Consider the following 13991-nt stretch of genomic DNA (forward strand, 5'->3'; position numbering starts at 1 on the left):
TGAGAACAAAGAGACCAGGCCTCCAGGGTAACGGGGACCAGAGAGGAGGGAAAGGAAAGGAAGAGGGAAAGGGAGAAGAAGGAGACGATGGACGCGGAGACGCAGCGGCGGATCGAGGAGGTGGTGGTGGAGGTCCTGGAAAGCTCGGACATGACGACGATGACGGAGTACAAAGTCCGGAAGGCGGCGGCGGAGAGGCTCGGCCTCGACCTCTCCTTCCCCGACCGCAAGCGCTTCGTCCGCGGGATCGTCGAGTCCTTCCTCGTCTCCAAGAAGGACGAATCCCCTCAACAACAACAAGAGCAAGAACCACAAGAAGAGGAGGAGGAGGAGGAGGAGGATGCGAAGAAGGGGAACCGCAGAGAGAAAGAGTATGACGACGAGGGCGATCTCATCCTGTGCCGTGTAAGCTGTCTTAATCGAACATCTAGACCTTAGTTTCTTGTTTTTTAGATCTTCTTTTTCTGGATTGGTTATCTAGGGTTTTGCTTTGTGTTTTTGTTGCAGCTGTCGACTAAGAGGAGGGTGACGCTTCAGGAGTTCAGAGGGAAGACGCTGGTGTCGATCCGGGAGTACTACATGAAAGACGGGAAGGAGTTGCCTTCATCCAAAGGTATTCATCTCTTTCAATCTTATAAGCTGTTTTTATGCGTCTGTAGGAATTTTTTGGATGAACTTCGCTTTGTTTCTTCATTTTTAATCAGCTTTTTGTTTTAAAAAAAAATTTATTATCGCTTTGATTGTGGAATCCAAACTATACTTAGGTAAATATTTATATATCAAATGAAACAAGTGAATTTTCTGTCCTGCATTCCCCCAAGAACCAGTTGGTAATTCATCCCATTCTTGTTCTGGTGTTTCTTCTGAGTAGCTACCAGACTGGAGAAGGATTATTGTATCTTGAGGGGAAAGGGTTTAGATTGGCACTACCGTACCCATAGGCAAACAGGGATCTGCGTGATACACCGGGGGATGAGGTGTCTGAGGTCTCGCCTGCACTCTGGCTTGTCCATCCATATTAAAGTTTGTTAAATTTGCCTTTTATTTTTCTTGAATGAGAGTAATTATGCTTTCCTGAATGGCGTGGATTCTATAAAGGATAGCTGCAGACTGGTTTGGGGAATCTTGTGTTCACTGGGAAATTATTTATTTTTTTTGGCAACTATTGAAGTACAAGTAACAGTTACCTACTTTAAGGAATTGTTTTTGTTGAATCCTTAATATTGTTCATGTGGTCAGGTTCTTTTTTTACGTACATATTTATTTATTTATTTCAAATGGTTCTAGATTGATTATTTTTATAAGGAGCTTTTAAATCATTTTTAGTTAGGCATTAACACATTTTATGGCATCAAGCTTGCTTGAGTTCTTACTTCGGGCATGACCTGGAATTTTTGATAACGGTACCTAGACATGTGAAACAGGTGTCAAGTGTCCAAGTGGCCATAGGTGCTGGACATTGTATCTTTCAAAAAATTGGATATGGAGGCACCTCCATGTTTTTGTAGATACATTTGAAAATATGCAGAGATGTATATAATGTTTAAATTTGTTGGACCAATTGCTTTATAATTTAATAGAATTGATAAAATCTTTATTAAATTTTAGACTTATAAATTGCTAGATATAAGTGCCAACAGTGGTTATATAACTGTGATTGTATCATGGTCATGCTGAATTGAAATGTCAATAAGTGCCATGAATTGTCCTGTTACCCAAGTGTTTGGAAACAGCAAAAATCCAAATTTTGAAGTATACAGGTAGCACTAATTGTTGATATCAGCTGTCTTCAGTAATTGATGTGGTGATAGGGCTTTTCATTGTAAGCTGGAGCTTCTACTTACAAAATCAGTCCTATTTAAACATTTAGAATTGTTGATTCAATTGACTCAATCCAGGCATTGTGTTGCCATTATGGTTTATGGCTTAGATTTTCTATTCTATTTCATGAAGCTAGAGTGGGTTTTACTTACTAAGATGCTCTTCAAATCATTATTTTATATAATTCTCAAATAAATAATGCAGCTTTAATGAAATGTTTTGATGTTATTTGTAATCTGTCTCATACCTATACCACTGTTAATTCTCCAATACTTGTCTGCACAATTTCTCTTTTTTTTCATGCATGCATGGAATTCTAAGGTTGATCCTGAGGAGAGAGACATCTACAAAAAGTGCCCTCCATAGGTAGATGGATTGTCTGGATGGAACACTTAGGGCTTTCTGTAGTTGTGAAATTAGAATGTTGATAAATGATTCATTCATATTTATTTATCTCAATATATGTATAGACATACATGCCTACATATAATGCAACAAGGCTTTTCTAAGATACAAATTAATGTTGATGAATTCACATATATGATCATATTATTGAAGTTGTGCTAGTCTTGCACCGCACCATGAAATTCTTTTAATGGATATTGGACAAATTGTTTTAATCTTTTACTCAGCTCTCTATGTCACCATTGGTGATAATTATGACAATAAAATTTCTTATAATTGATGTTGAAGTGATAGAAATTGAATATAGACAAATCAGTATAATTGGCAAAAGAAAAAAAGACCCCGTTTAAACTTGAGTGATAGTAAATTGATCAAATCTAGTAACGTAAACCTAGAACAAAGGGCAATTAGCACCTGCAATAATGAACAGTATGTTAGGATTTTATTTATTTAATAACATAAACTTTAAGGGGTTCATGATAGCTCGATATTCTTTGGTGTTTTTACGAAGTTTATTAGATGATTCATGAATAGATTCCTATACCTGCATATTTTTTTTCCTTAAATGCTACATAGAAGAAAGAATCATGGTCCGAGTACGCTTATTTTGAACAGGGAGTTCATTAAGCAAAAAAAATTCTTTTATTATTCTTTCCATTCTAATAGTGAATAATCATGATCATATGGTTAGAATAAGGATGGAATTTTGTTATTGAATCATTTATAATATGTGACATCATATGAATGAAAAATTTGTTTGTGCTATTACCCAGCCAACTGGCTCTTTTGCTGAAGCAACTCCTATTACTTTGTCATTAACATTGATAGTAATGGTAATGCTCTTTTTAAAGATTTTGATACCCCCATCTTCTTTCACTGGCTGTTTCTTTTTGTAATTTGATAAGATACATTGAATTTTATTTATTTGGCCTGCATCATGCTTGTGCGATCCAGTTCGACTAAAGATATTCTAAAATTATGTAAAATAATAGTTTTTCTTCTTTTTTTTTTTTCAATTCTTTATGAAAGGACAAGTGTGATATGAATTAAGTGGAGATCTAAGCATCAAGAAAAGAAAATGTAGGGAGACAGATAAATTGGAGTCAGCTCTGGTTTTGAGTTATCCAAGGACTGAAGAATCCTTTATCCTTTCCTCATCCTTTTGGAATTCTGGAAAGGAAAAGAAGGAAAAAAAAAAAAAAAGAAAAGAAATCATGCAGATTACATGCTGCGACTGTGTCATACTATAATATTTTCCATCTGCAGAGCCTTTTCCATTATAATACTAGAAATGGTATGGGTGAGAAATTGTGAAGGCTTATTGAGGATCATAATCATAGGTACTCCACATATAATTACTCATTTGTTTTCTTATAAAATGTGAAAAAAGAATTAAGAAATAAACAAACATGATATTACTAGAAGTAGAGCTGGGTGGATAAAGTGAGAACTTAGAAGTGCTTCTGCGATTGAGTGACTATGGCTTGGCAAGGGAACTTGTAGGGAACTGGTAATATTAAAATGTTGGATATTAATGGGAGTGCACGAATGATTGTTACTTGGATTCTTACTTCCCTCCAGAACGAGACAAGTTGTGCCCTTAATTCACTCTGCATCAGTGAAGTCACAACATCCCATTCAATTGGCCAAATAGTAGTTCACCATGTAAAAAACTATTTAATTTTAATCACTGAAATTGCACATATTAAAAAATTTTTTAAGCATGCTAAGAAACATAAAATAGTAGTTCTGATGAAGAAAATGATCGACAAAGTCAAGAGCTTCACTTTTCTGTCAGAAGAGTCGTGTGACGCATATCTTGTTTGGATTAGCCCCTTAACTTTTTGCTCTTCTTGTGTCCCTTTTTGCCAAGCATTAGAAATGAAATACCAAATGTAAAAGAGAGAGACAGTGATACAGCTGAAATTAGAGGAGGTTTTAGTGGAAATTGATGTTTTGACAATGTTGATGGGTCATGAAAAAGAAACCGGAGACTCTTGGAAATTGCAGGTGAGGATTTTAAAAAGCTTCTATTTGATAGATTTAGCTTGTGATAAGAGTTGTGGTAGATAGAAATATTGATGGTTGCAACCCCCAAATAGATCAGATAGGGCTATTAGGCTATTGCTATGGATATTGTGCATCATTAAAATAAAAGTGTTATGCTTAAGTTGCCTTAATAGAATATATCACATGCAATAGGTTGACAAAGGAAAATTTTACTTAAACTAAATGATCATGTCTTTTTTATATATTTATATTTATGGCAAGTATTGAGCATCAACATGGATGTCCATGTACATATATAGGCATTTGTATATGTGCACATTGATTAATCTATATACGTATATAGGCATGAATCCTCTACTCATGCAAGTTCCTGTTACAATTTATTTTCTTAGTTTGATAGTCATACTTCTGTTGGCTGGTGGCCATACTTCTGCTGGGATGAAAGATCATCATGTAGGGACCTCAATGTTTGCAATTGATGAGAAACCATATGAAAATGTTCAAATTGGTTTGTCATCTGCTAGTAAATCTAACCTAGGCTCCCTCGCTTAAGGGGACATAGGGTCCATTCAATGCTTTGGTAGCTCTTTATTTGTGTTGTCTTCTTTGTTGCCCTCTTGGTTTAGGGCTGTTGGAAGTAGATCTTTAGTTAGTACAAATTTCGTGAATACATAGACATCACCAGTAGATATACCAGTCGGACATCCTGATACAAGAATTTGAACCTCAAGTTCTGCCAACTTGTCAGCCAACTTTAATTTTTCTTTGTTCATAACTAGTAGGTGCTGATTAGTCCAGCATTTTCATTCTAAGCTTTTACAAGAACACATGACCTATCTTCTTTCTTCCTAATACAGCCAGCAAGATTAATTTAGTCTTTTTGGCTTTCTTATGGCTTTATGCCTGTATTCGTTATGGTAGATTGTTTATAGGCATGTAATTTTAGCTTTCTCAGAACTTCTATCAAGTGAAAGCTCAAAATATTTCTAATTTTTCCAGTCAGTCCTCAACACAATGTAAGAAATTTTATCAGCACACTCCAGTATCTCACCCTATCACCTTTTCTTTTATATCAGAGTAGTTATATGTTTTAAATTCCAATAGTTCTATTTTTAAGACTGCTGCTGAGATGCATCCAGTGGTTTCTGCAGTAAAAATCTGGGACAGTTGGTTGAACTTGTTAATTTGTAACTATGTTACTTGCATCATGTCTTCTATATGGTTGCGTTCCATAATAATTGCTTTTATTTGGGGGGCAAAGAAGCTTGCTTAAACTGGCAGAACTGTTTGACAACTGATTCAGATTTTGCTGCTTGGACTCTTTGTATTCTGGTTTGGCCGTGCACATTACTGATGATGAATATTCCAGATCATATCATCTTTGAACTCCTGATTGTGTTCTTTTTTGTTGTATGGCTACTAGATTTTTTTCGGCTAAGCTTGCCCAGAAGATGTTACTAATTAATGCTTACTGTGCATTCTTATCACAATGCGACTTCAATATGTTACTTGAGATTTTTGCATGTTTATATTTTTATGAACTTGATCCTGCTGTTACTGTATGCTCAGGGATAAGTTTGACTGCTGATCAATGGGAAGCCTTTCGGAAAGCGGTGCCTGCTATAGAGGAAGCCATTACGAAGATGCAAGAGTCGGACTGAATGTTTTTGAGAAAAGAGTCAGGCTGAATGTTGTTTGCACATGTTTCAAAACCTTGTGTGCTTACTGTTCGCCAACCAGAGGTTTTGTTGGCTATGGAAGAGTAGGTCAGCTTGGAGTCATGACCAACTAACGAGTTGTTTTTGGAGAATCTAATATATATATATATATATATATATATGTTAAACTGGAGGTCTCTCTTTTGGCAGAGGTTTTTGTTTGCTGACATTGCAACAATGTAGAGGCTTTCATCTGTGATGTCGCAACTCTTGCTTGAAAGTGTGTTCATCTGATATCATTAGTTGGTTAAGCAATTTAAAATCAATCCTAATTTCCCACTATAGTCCTTTCACTGCTAATTCTTCTAGCTCTTCGTTTTTTGTCTGTTTCCCATCATCGATCTCAGGGGCTGGAGAAGGCGAACCATCCATCAGAGGAGAGGATCATGTCTGGGATGAAATGGGAGTGGTTGGTGAGGTGGTGGCGGGGGATGCTGTAGGTGGAGCTAGGTTTGTTGGCGGCGGCAGGAGAATCCTTGGTGAGGTGTTAGGCGCTCTTAAACCTTTCTGAGCCCTCTTAGGTGTCCGCCACCTCACTATCTCTTCTCGTCGTCTGCATCGTCGCCTTCATCTTCATGGTTGCTGGCATAAAAAAATACTCAATACAAAATCTTGTCATTGTCTAAGCTTTTTTATTCGGCTCCTCAAAACTTCCAAAAAAATAAAATAAAATAAAAATAAAAAAATTTAAAAAAAATTAATAGAGTAAAGATGAAAAAAATTTAAAGATAAGATTTTTTTTCATATAGATGATCATTTTTTTTATTTTATTATTTTTTTCATAAATCTATGAGAAAGATTAGAGATTTTTTTGATTCTGTTGATAAAGTGTCTCAATTTTTTTGAGCCATCGTGGATGCCCATCTCCGTCCCTTTGCTCTCGTAGCTGCTATCTGCTGTTGTCTCTGTCGTCATCTTCTTTTCCATTGTCATTAATATTAGACTTCCTCTTTCAATCTCTCTTAGATCAGATTTTTACAAAATAAATAAAATTAAATATTATTTTAAAAAAATAAATCTCATATACTGCATGATGTTACAAGCTACTTATGATTGGGCCAGTCTGTCTAATTTTATAAATATAAATGATGTTTGATATTTGTAGGAGTTTTAAATTTTGGATTTTTTTTTTGAAAAAACTTTGTAGTATATGCTGGATATGGGTAGGAGGATTTTTCAGTTTTTTTTATATTTTTCATTTTATACCTTTCTTTAGTTTAATATATTGGGGTGGGTCTTCCTTTCCTTTTCATCAAAGAAAGAAAAAAAAAAAAGAAAACAAAACCTTGGTCATCTGTCATTTTTTATGGTAAAATCTTGGCAGGACGTCGCTGTTGGTTTCAGTTTGCCTGCTCCCTGATGCAGCATTTTGACAGTGGTATACTATCTCGACCAAAAGTACTGCTTTACACACGTGAATCAGCCTTTATGAGGGGAAGAAGGTTGGGGATTCAATTGATTGGTATTCCATATGGAGACAGAGATTCGGTTTGCAGGTCCAGGATTTTGAATCCAGAGTGTGTAAAGGATCTGCGTGATGAAATCTAAATCTGGGTTCCCAAATTCTCTGAACCTATCTGTATCTTGGTCAAGTCAAGTCGTGCCTTTTGTTTAGCACGATGCGTTCTTGATTTCCATTCACATTGGGTGATTCCACTTATGGTGACACCCAAGTCGTGCTGCGACCGTGACATTTTGTGAAAGGTCGGTGCCTTTCATAAACCTTGTAGGACTCATGGAAGCAATGGCACCCTTTTGACTTCTTGTCTTCTCCATTGTACGTACGTGCTGCCGAAGCAACCCACCCGCACCGCTCCCCCTAAACCCTCAGCACCGGAAAAGCATAATCTAAAAAGGTAGTGTTGGACCAAATATTAGTTCTTTATGGAGATGTGTGAAAAGAGAAAGAAACTATTGAATTTTTGTTTGGAGCAAAATTAAAGAAAATTAAAGGAATCCTTTGAATGGGAAAGAGGCAATAGGTATGTGCAAAATTATTAAAGCAATTATGTTTCTGTGATGTTTATGTTTCAACGGAGAGCTATATGTATTAATTCCTGCACACAGTTTGAAACTTGTCCTGGCGTGAGGCTTACGAAACTGGTCGAACGTTACCACCAAAGAAGAACCCGTCAGGCGATATCCTGGAACGAGTTTACCCGTGGAATAAGTTTAGTTGATACCCGTCGCAGGGAGAACGGGTTCGCCTGAGCTGGTTGGAAGTTTGCCGCGCGAGAAAGTTTTCGTGAGGCGTGAACCACGTGCCAGTCGGAAGTAAAAGAGGAAGAGTCGTAGAGAAAGCACGAACTGGTCTCGGCAACGGACATGCCGATATTGGTTGAAATATAATATCTTAGTCCGCTATACAGGGAGAAATGTAATAATTCTTTTGTCGTGCTTGAACTCGTGCCGTTCAAAATTTTCCACCAAGGGACTATCTCATTCGAGTCTCTAGATTTGATGATAGAGTACCTTCGTCCATTGCCAGCAAAAAAAGCGAGCTCTTAAACCGGGGTAATGGTCATTTCCCAACCAAGGCTCTTAGAAGAGAAGCTAGGAAGAAAAAGGTGAGGTCCCTTCTTCATCTCTGTCTTCGGTGTAGTTGTTTTGTCTTTTAATGTGTTCTTTCATCATTTGCTCTTTGTTAAATAATGTTTGGTGGTAACGTCCATTAAATCCTCTGAATATAACACTATCCACCAGGAATCAGACTTTGAATGGTTTCCACTGTTATTAATAGTAGCTATGTGATGCCCAGCCCATGTAACAATTTCAGCCCATCAAAGCTCAAAAAAAAAAAAAAAAAAAAAAAAAAAAAAAGAAAAGACTCCTGAAGAGAGTCTTCTTCCTTCTCTCGCCGGCTCCCAATCGGAGTCGGAAAGAGCCCCCCTCCAGCTCTATTTAAGGAGGAGAATCCTCCTCTCTCCCTCTCACCGAAGATTCGAGACCCAGTCGGCAGCAATTGCCGGAAAACCACTGCGGAGCCCCATCCTTGTGTCGTCCATTTTGCTCACCGGAAAAACCTCGCCGGCGTCGAAGGTGAGCCTCCTCCTCTTCCTCTCTTCTCCTCCTTTCTCCCCGTGCCCGTGTGCACGATCGCCGGCGACTGGAGTCGCCGGATTTCTTTGAGAAAGGGATTCGGTCCCTTTTGAATGTTTGGGTGCCGGTGGTCACCGCCGGCCACCAGCTTAGTCCTCCTCTTGTCGCTGGGTCGCCCCTCCTCCTGCCGATGGCCGCCTCATGCCGGTTGCACCGCCGGCCGGCCAGCCAACAGGGGATTGTGACATCCCCTGTTTCGGCCCAAAGGAAGCTTGGGAAGAAGAAAAGAAAGAGAAGAAGAAGAAGGAAAAGAAAAAAAAGAAAAAAAAAAGAAAAAAAAATAATAATAAAATAATAATAATAAATAGGATTTTTTCTCCTCTATCTTCCATGAAGAAAAAGAAAAAAAAAAGAAAGAAAGAAAAGAAGAAAGAAAAAATAAAATAAATTAATTAATAAATAATGATATAAATAATAAAATATGAGAAAGAGAGTTTCTCTCTCTTCCCTCTCTCCTTTCAGCCTGAACTAGTATTTTCTCTCTCTAGAATTGAACTTTCTCTCTCTATTTTTTTTCTCTAAGTTATTTCTCTCTCCTAAGATTTTCTAAAATTTTGAGAAGAATGATGATGAATTTAAATGATCTTAGTGATGGGTTTTTTTTGATCTGCGATCGCCGGACGGTACACCGGCACCCACTTTGATCAAATTAGATATTTTTAGATTTTAATTTCTATAATTTTATTAAATTATCCACATGATAATTTTAGCATGATTTTATCTGATCGATCGGATTTGTTGAATCATATTGTCCAAGGAGTCCAAGATGAATTTTTTCTCTCTAAAATTTTTTCTCTCTAGAATTTTCTCTCTCTAAAGTCATTTCTCTCTCGATTGATTTTTCTCTCTTGATCGATTTATCAATGAAAAATTTTTTTTAGTATTTCTGATTTGATGAAGAATCTTGATTCATGATTGTTGGATAGTGTATTGGCACCCACCTTGATCAGACCATGAATCTTTAGATTTGATCATCCATGATCCCGATCTAGTCATGACTTGATTTGATAATGTTGATTTCACCAATCGAGATGTTGGACCAATCGTAATATTGGATTGTGTCACCTGATCAATTCAAATTGTACCTCATGAATTCTCTTTCCTCTAATTGTCTCTCTCTACTTGATTTTATGAAATCGATGAAGAAACCTCGGTCCTATCACTTCGAATCCGATTTGATCTGATAGTCAAACTTTGAATCGTTTAGGTCCTAATTAGATTTTGATTAGATGAAATTAGATGATCGGACCCAATCTAAACCGTTGAAATATAGTATTCGTATTCTTTCTAATTATTGAAATTGATTCTGTATAGGATTGTGGATGTTTGATCATGGGATATCGCGATATGATCTACGAACAGAATTTTTGAAAAAAAATTTATAGAATTATGTGGATTTATTGGAATGCGTTTGAGGTAAGTAATATTTTACTTTTTTTAGATTTATCGATAAATTATAATATATTTTTCTGACATGATTTGTGAAACGATATATGAATTGGATGAATGGTATTTTGTTATGAAAATATCTTATTTGAAATGTTATGATGAAGCATGATTGAACATATTGATTCCATGATGCATTATATTGATTGATTTCGATACTACATGATTATATATTTTATTATCAAAATTAGAATATGAAACATGATTTATGAAGAATTCTGAAATAAGAACAATATGAATTGACAACCTGACTATGTAAAGGACCCCGCCAATGGAGGCATATACGTTGGCAATTGATTTATCCTGAGGGTTTACGTCGTCAGAGAGACCAGCGATAAACCGTCAGAGAGACCAATGATTCCGAAGGATTTTGCTGCCAGATGATTTGCAGCTCACCGCAAGAAAATACGCGGTGTTATGACTCTGCCACAGGAAAAATGTGGTCATAGCTTATGGTTGACGAAAAGAATTGAAGAACGAAAGAAATTAAAATTTCGAAAGAAACTTAAATTTTGAAAAAGAAATAAATTTGGCATGAACTATATTGCATAATTGGAAATTGATTTCGAATTAATGAACTCGATATGCTTATTTTCTATAAATGATTATGTACTTAAATGTCTGATAAAATCTGTTAAAAAGTGATCATTGCTTACTGGGCTGTCTAGCTCATTACCTTCTATTTTACTGTTTTTACAGATATTGAGGAATTAAGATGATACAAGATATGAATGAAAAAGTGATCAGAAGCAGAATCTCCATACTTTTATTTTAAATTGAAAGTCTTATTGAATTTGATGTAAGATCTATGAATCATTGTTGAATTTATTGAGATATTAAAGAAAAAATTTAGATCGTTATATTTTGAATTTGAATTATTGACTAATTATTCCGCTGTTGTTTTAAGATAACATGATAAGATGCCTTGCATGCTTATGGAAAGAATTTTTTATGAGTATGCGGCAGTTGCCATGACCCTCGATTCACAATCTCGGGTCGGGGGCATGACAATTAATATGGTATCAGAGCGTTAGTAGATGAACTAAGATGTGTATAGAAGGAGTGTTAGTGGACAGATACTAAGGACATTATGGTGTAGATCTTTGATGATTGTAGTGGGAGAAATCTTTATGAACTTTTGGTTAAATATTGAGATTATGTATAAAAGGATCACAAGAGATTATGACATATAGAATTTGAAATATGATGGATAATCTATTGATCATGATTAGTTAGATTTTGATTGAAAGTAATTACAAAAGGATTGACATAAAATTTTATTGTGCATTGTGGTTATTAATTTGATCATTGGTTATTCAAGTGAATCGTAAGTTCAAATTCGATGTAAGAATAATACTATGATATTACTTCTAGTTGAGAAGTTGACTATTATTGGCAAGATAAAGATTTGATAATAAAATATTATTCCAGAATGGGCTAAGAAAGTTTTTTTTTATGATGCTTGATTGAAATATTTATCAAAAGTGAACTTGGTATGTGGATCATATATAAAGTGGCATATTAGGATAAATGCATATTTGGAGATATTGCAAAGAAGCCTATTTCTTATTGATGAAATTGATTTTGAGATTATAGGATATTCATCGTATTGGAAGCTTTAATCATCATCTTTAGATCTAAATAATGGATCTTATTATGTCTCTTGGAGACTACATGATGTGTATGAAATTTTAATTTAAAGATTTCGTATCTAAGTTGATCAAGAGATTTTCTGATATTATTGTTGAGGTTGTTAATAAAAAATTGATATCTTTATATTAAGATAAAAGATCTGATTTATATTTATTTAAAATTATCGAAATCATATGAATTTATAATTTAGAAATTTTGGATTTAGGAATTGATATGGAGTTCCTTTGCTTTTGTTAACGAGATCCCTAATTGAATCTACTATTAAATAGAGATTTAATTTTTGAGGCTTGTATGATTGTTGTGAAAATATATGTAATAGATATTAAAGATCTTGATTATAGAAATTTTAGAAAAAAATAATGATTTAAAGTTCTTATATATTCAGATTATGTCCAAATTTGGTGGAGGATCGAAGGATTTTCTCGTTGATTTGACTTATAAAGATTTTGATTTAAAAATTATCGAATTGAATTAATATGAGAATTAAAATTTGATTCACATTGATTATAGTAAATCTATATGGTTTTAAATATGATATTGGACTCAAGAGTTAATCAAGATTATTGTACATCAGTAAAGATATGAATGAGAATCGAAAGTTAATCTTTGACTTCAATTGAAATTTAAAATTTTAGATCTTTTCTATTGATAAGATAAAGAAATAATTTGATCAAAATTTTTTTTTTTGGTGAACCTAATTAATTTTGATTGTTAGAACAGAGTGCGCAGCGGAAGCATGGTAATCTGGATTACTTTGAGTAAGTCAGGAATGTTGATTCTTTGAGTCAAAGAATTATGATAGATGATATAGTTTGATACAAAAAATTTATTGATATTAGAAAAAATAATATTTTAAAAAATTTTGAATTATTTTAGATATCCTAATGTGATTTTTAAAAGTAATGCTTCCACCTACTATGCTACAAAAATAATTAGCATCTTAATTCTAGGATTAGTGGACCTTTGATTTTTGATTTTAGATTTAGAATATTTAGAGATAAATTTTCTCTATCTTAAAATTAAATTTTATAATTCTCTATTTATTAGAAAAAATTTGAGATCATTTATCGAATGATGATTTTGATCTCAAATTATTATACTCAAATATTTAGCTCCAGGATATAATAAAATTTGAAGTTTGAACTCTTTTGATTATTATTATTTCTCTGACTAAATAAAAAAGATTGAGGTTATCTATTGATATTGACGATTGTTCTATAAAAGATGGATTGGATAATGAATCGATTAATTAAGAATAGTTAATATTTAAATAAAGTAAATTGATATTCTTACTTAGAATAGAGACATTGATTTTGATTATAAAAAAAAAATATATATATAGTTTTGATTTAGATCAATTTTTGAGTTATTGATTTTTATTATGGAATGACTTAATGATAAAATTTGCTTCAAAAATTAGAATATTTAAGAGTTTGAGGGTTTGAGTAAGAAAATTTTGATGACTAGAAATACTAGTTTTGATTCTAATCAACACCGATGATATTGATCTTTTCTTTATGAAATGATTAAATGATGAAGTTACATTGAGAATTAAAATATCAAAAGTTCAAGAATGAGATTGAAATGATAAATTTTTAACTTTTGAAAGTACGAATAAGAAAAAATATTTTTGAATTTTGATTGATTAGGATGTCATGGTATAATTTACGAAAGTATGTTTTCCTATCTTATGATGGGTTGAAATTAAGAGTGGTTAATATTTTAAAATAAATAAATAAATAAATAAATGATGATGATAAATAAATTTTTTATTTAAAAATTAAGATATTAATTTTTTTCTATTTACAAGAGATAGATTTGATTTTGATCTAGTCATGA

The 13991-nt window shown here is 34.0% G+C and overlaps 1 protein-coding gene across 1 annotated transcript; it reads left to right on the top strand.

Annotated features, from left to right (window-relative positions):
- Positions 1 to 6220, top strand: LOC105047617 (RNA polymerase II transcriptional coactivator KELP). Its single transcript, XM_010926614.3, has 3 exons — positions 1 to 405; positions 508 to 613; positions 5806 to 6220. Exons 1-3 carry the CDS (start codon positions 88 to 90, stop codon positions 5895 to 5897), a joined length of 516 nt encoding a protein of 171 aa, XP_010924916.1. The 5' UTR covers positions 1 to 87; the 3' UTR covers positions 5898 to 6220.
- Positions 6221 to 13991: the final 7771 nt, after the last annotated feature.

The sequence above is a fragment of the Elaeis guineensis genome, chromosome 6, assembly GCF_000442705.2.
Source record: "Elaeis guineensis isolate ETL-2024a chromosome 6, EG11, whole genome shotgun sequence".
Classification (NCBI taxonomy): Eukaryota; Viridiplantae; Streptophyta; class Magnoliopsida; order Arecales; family Arecaceae; genus Elaeis; species Elaeis guineensis.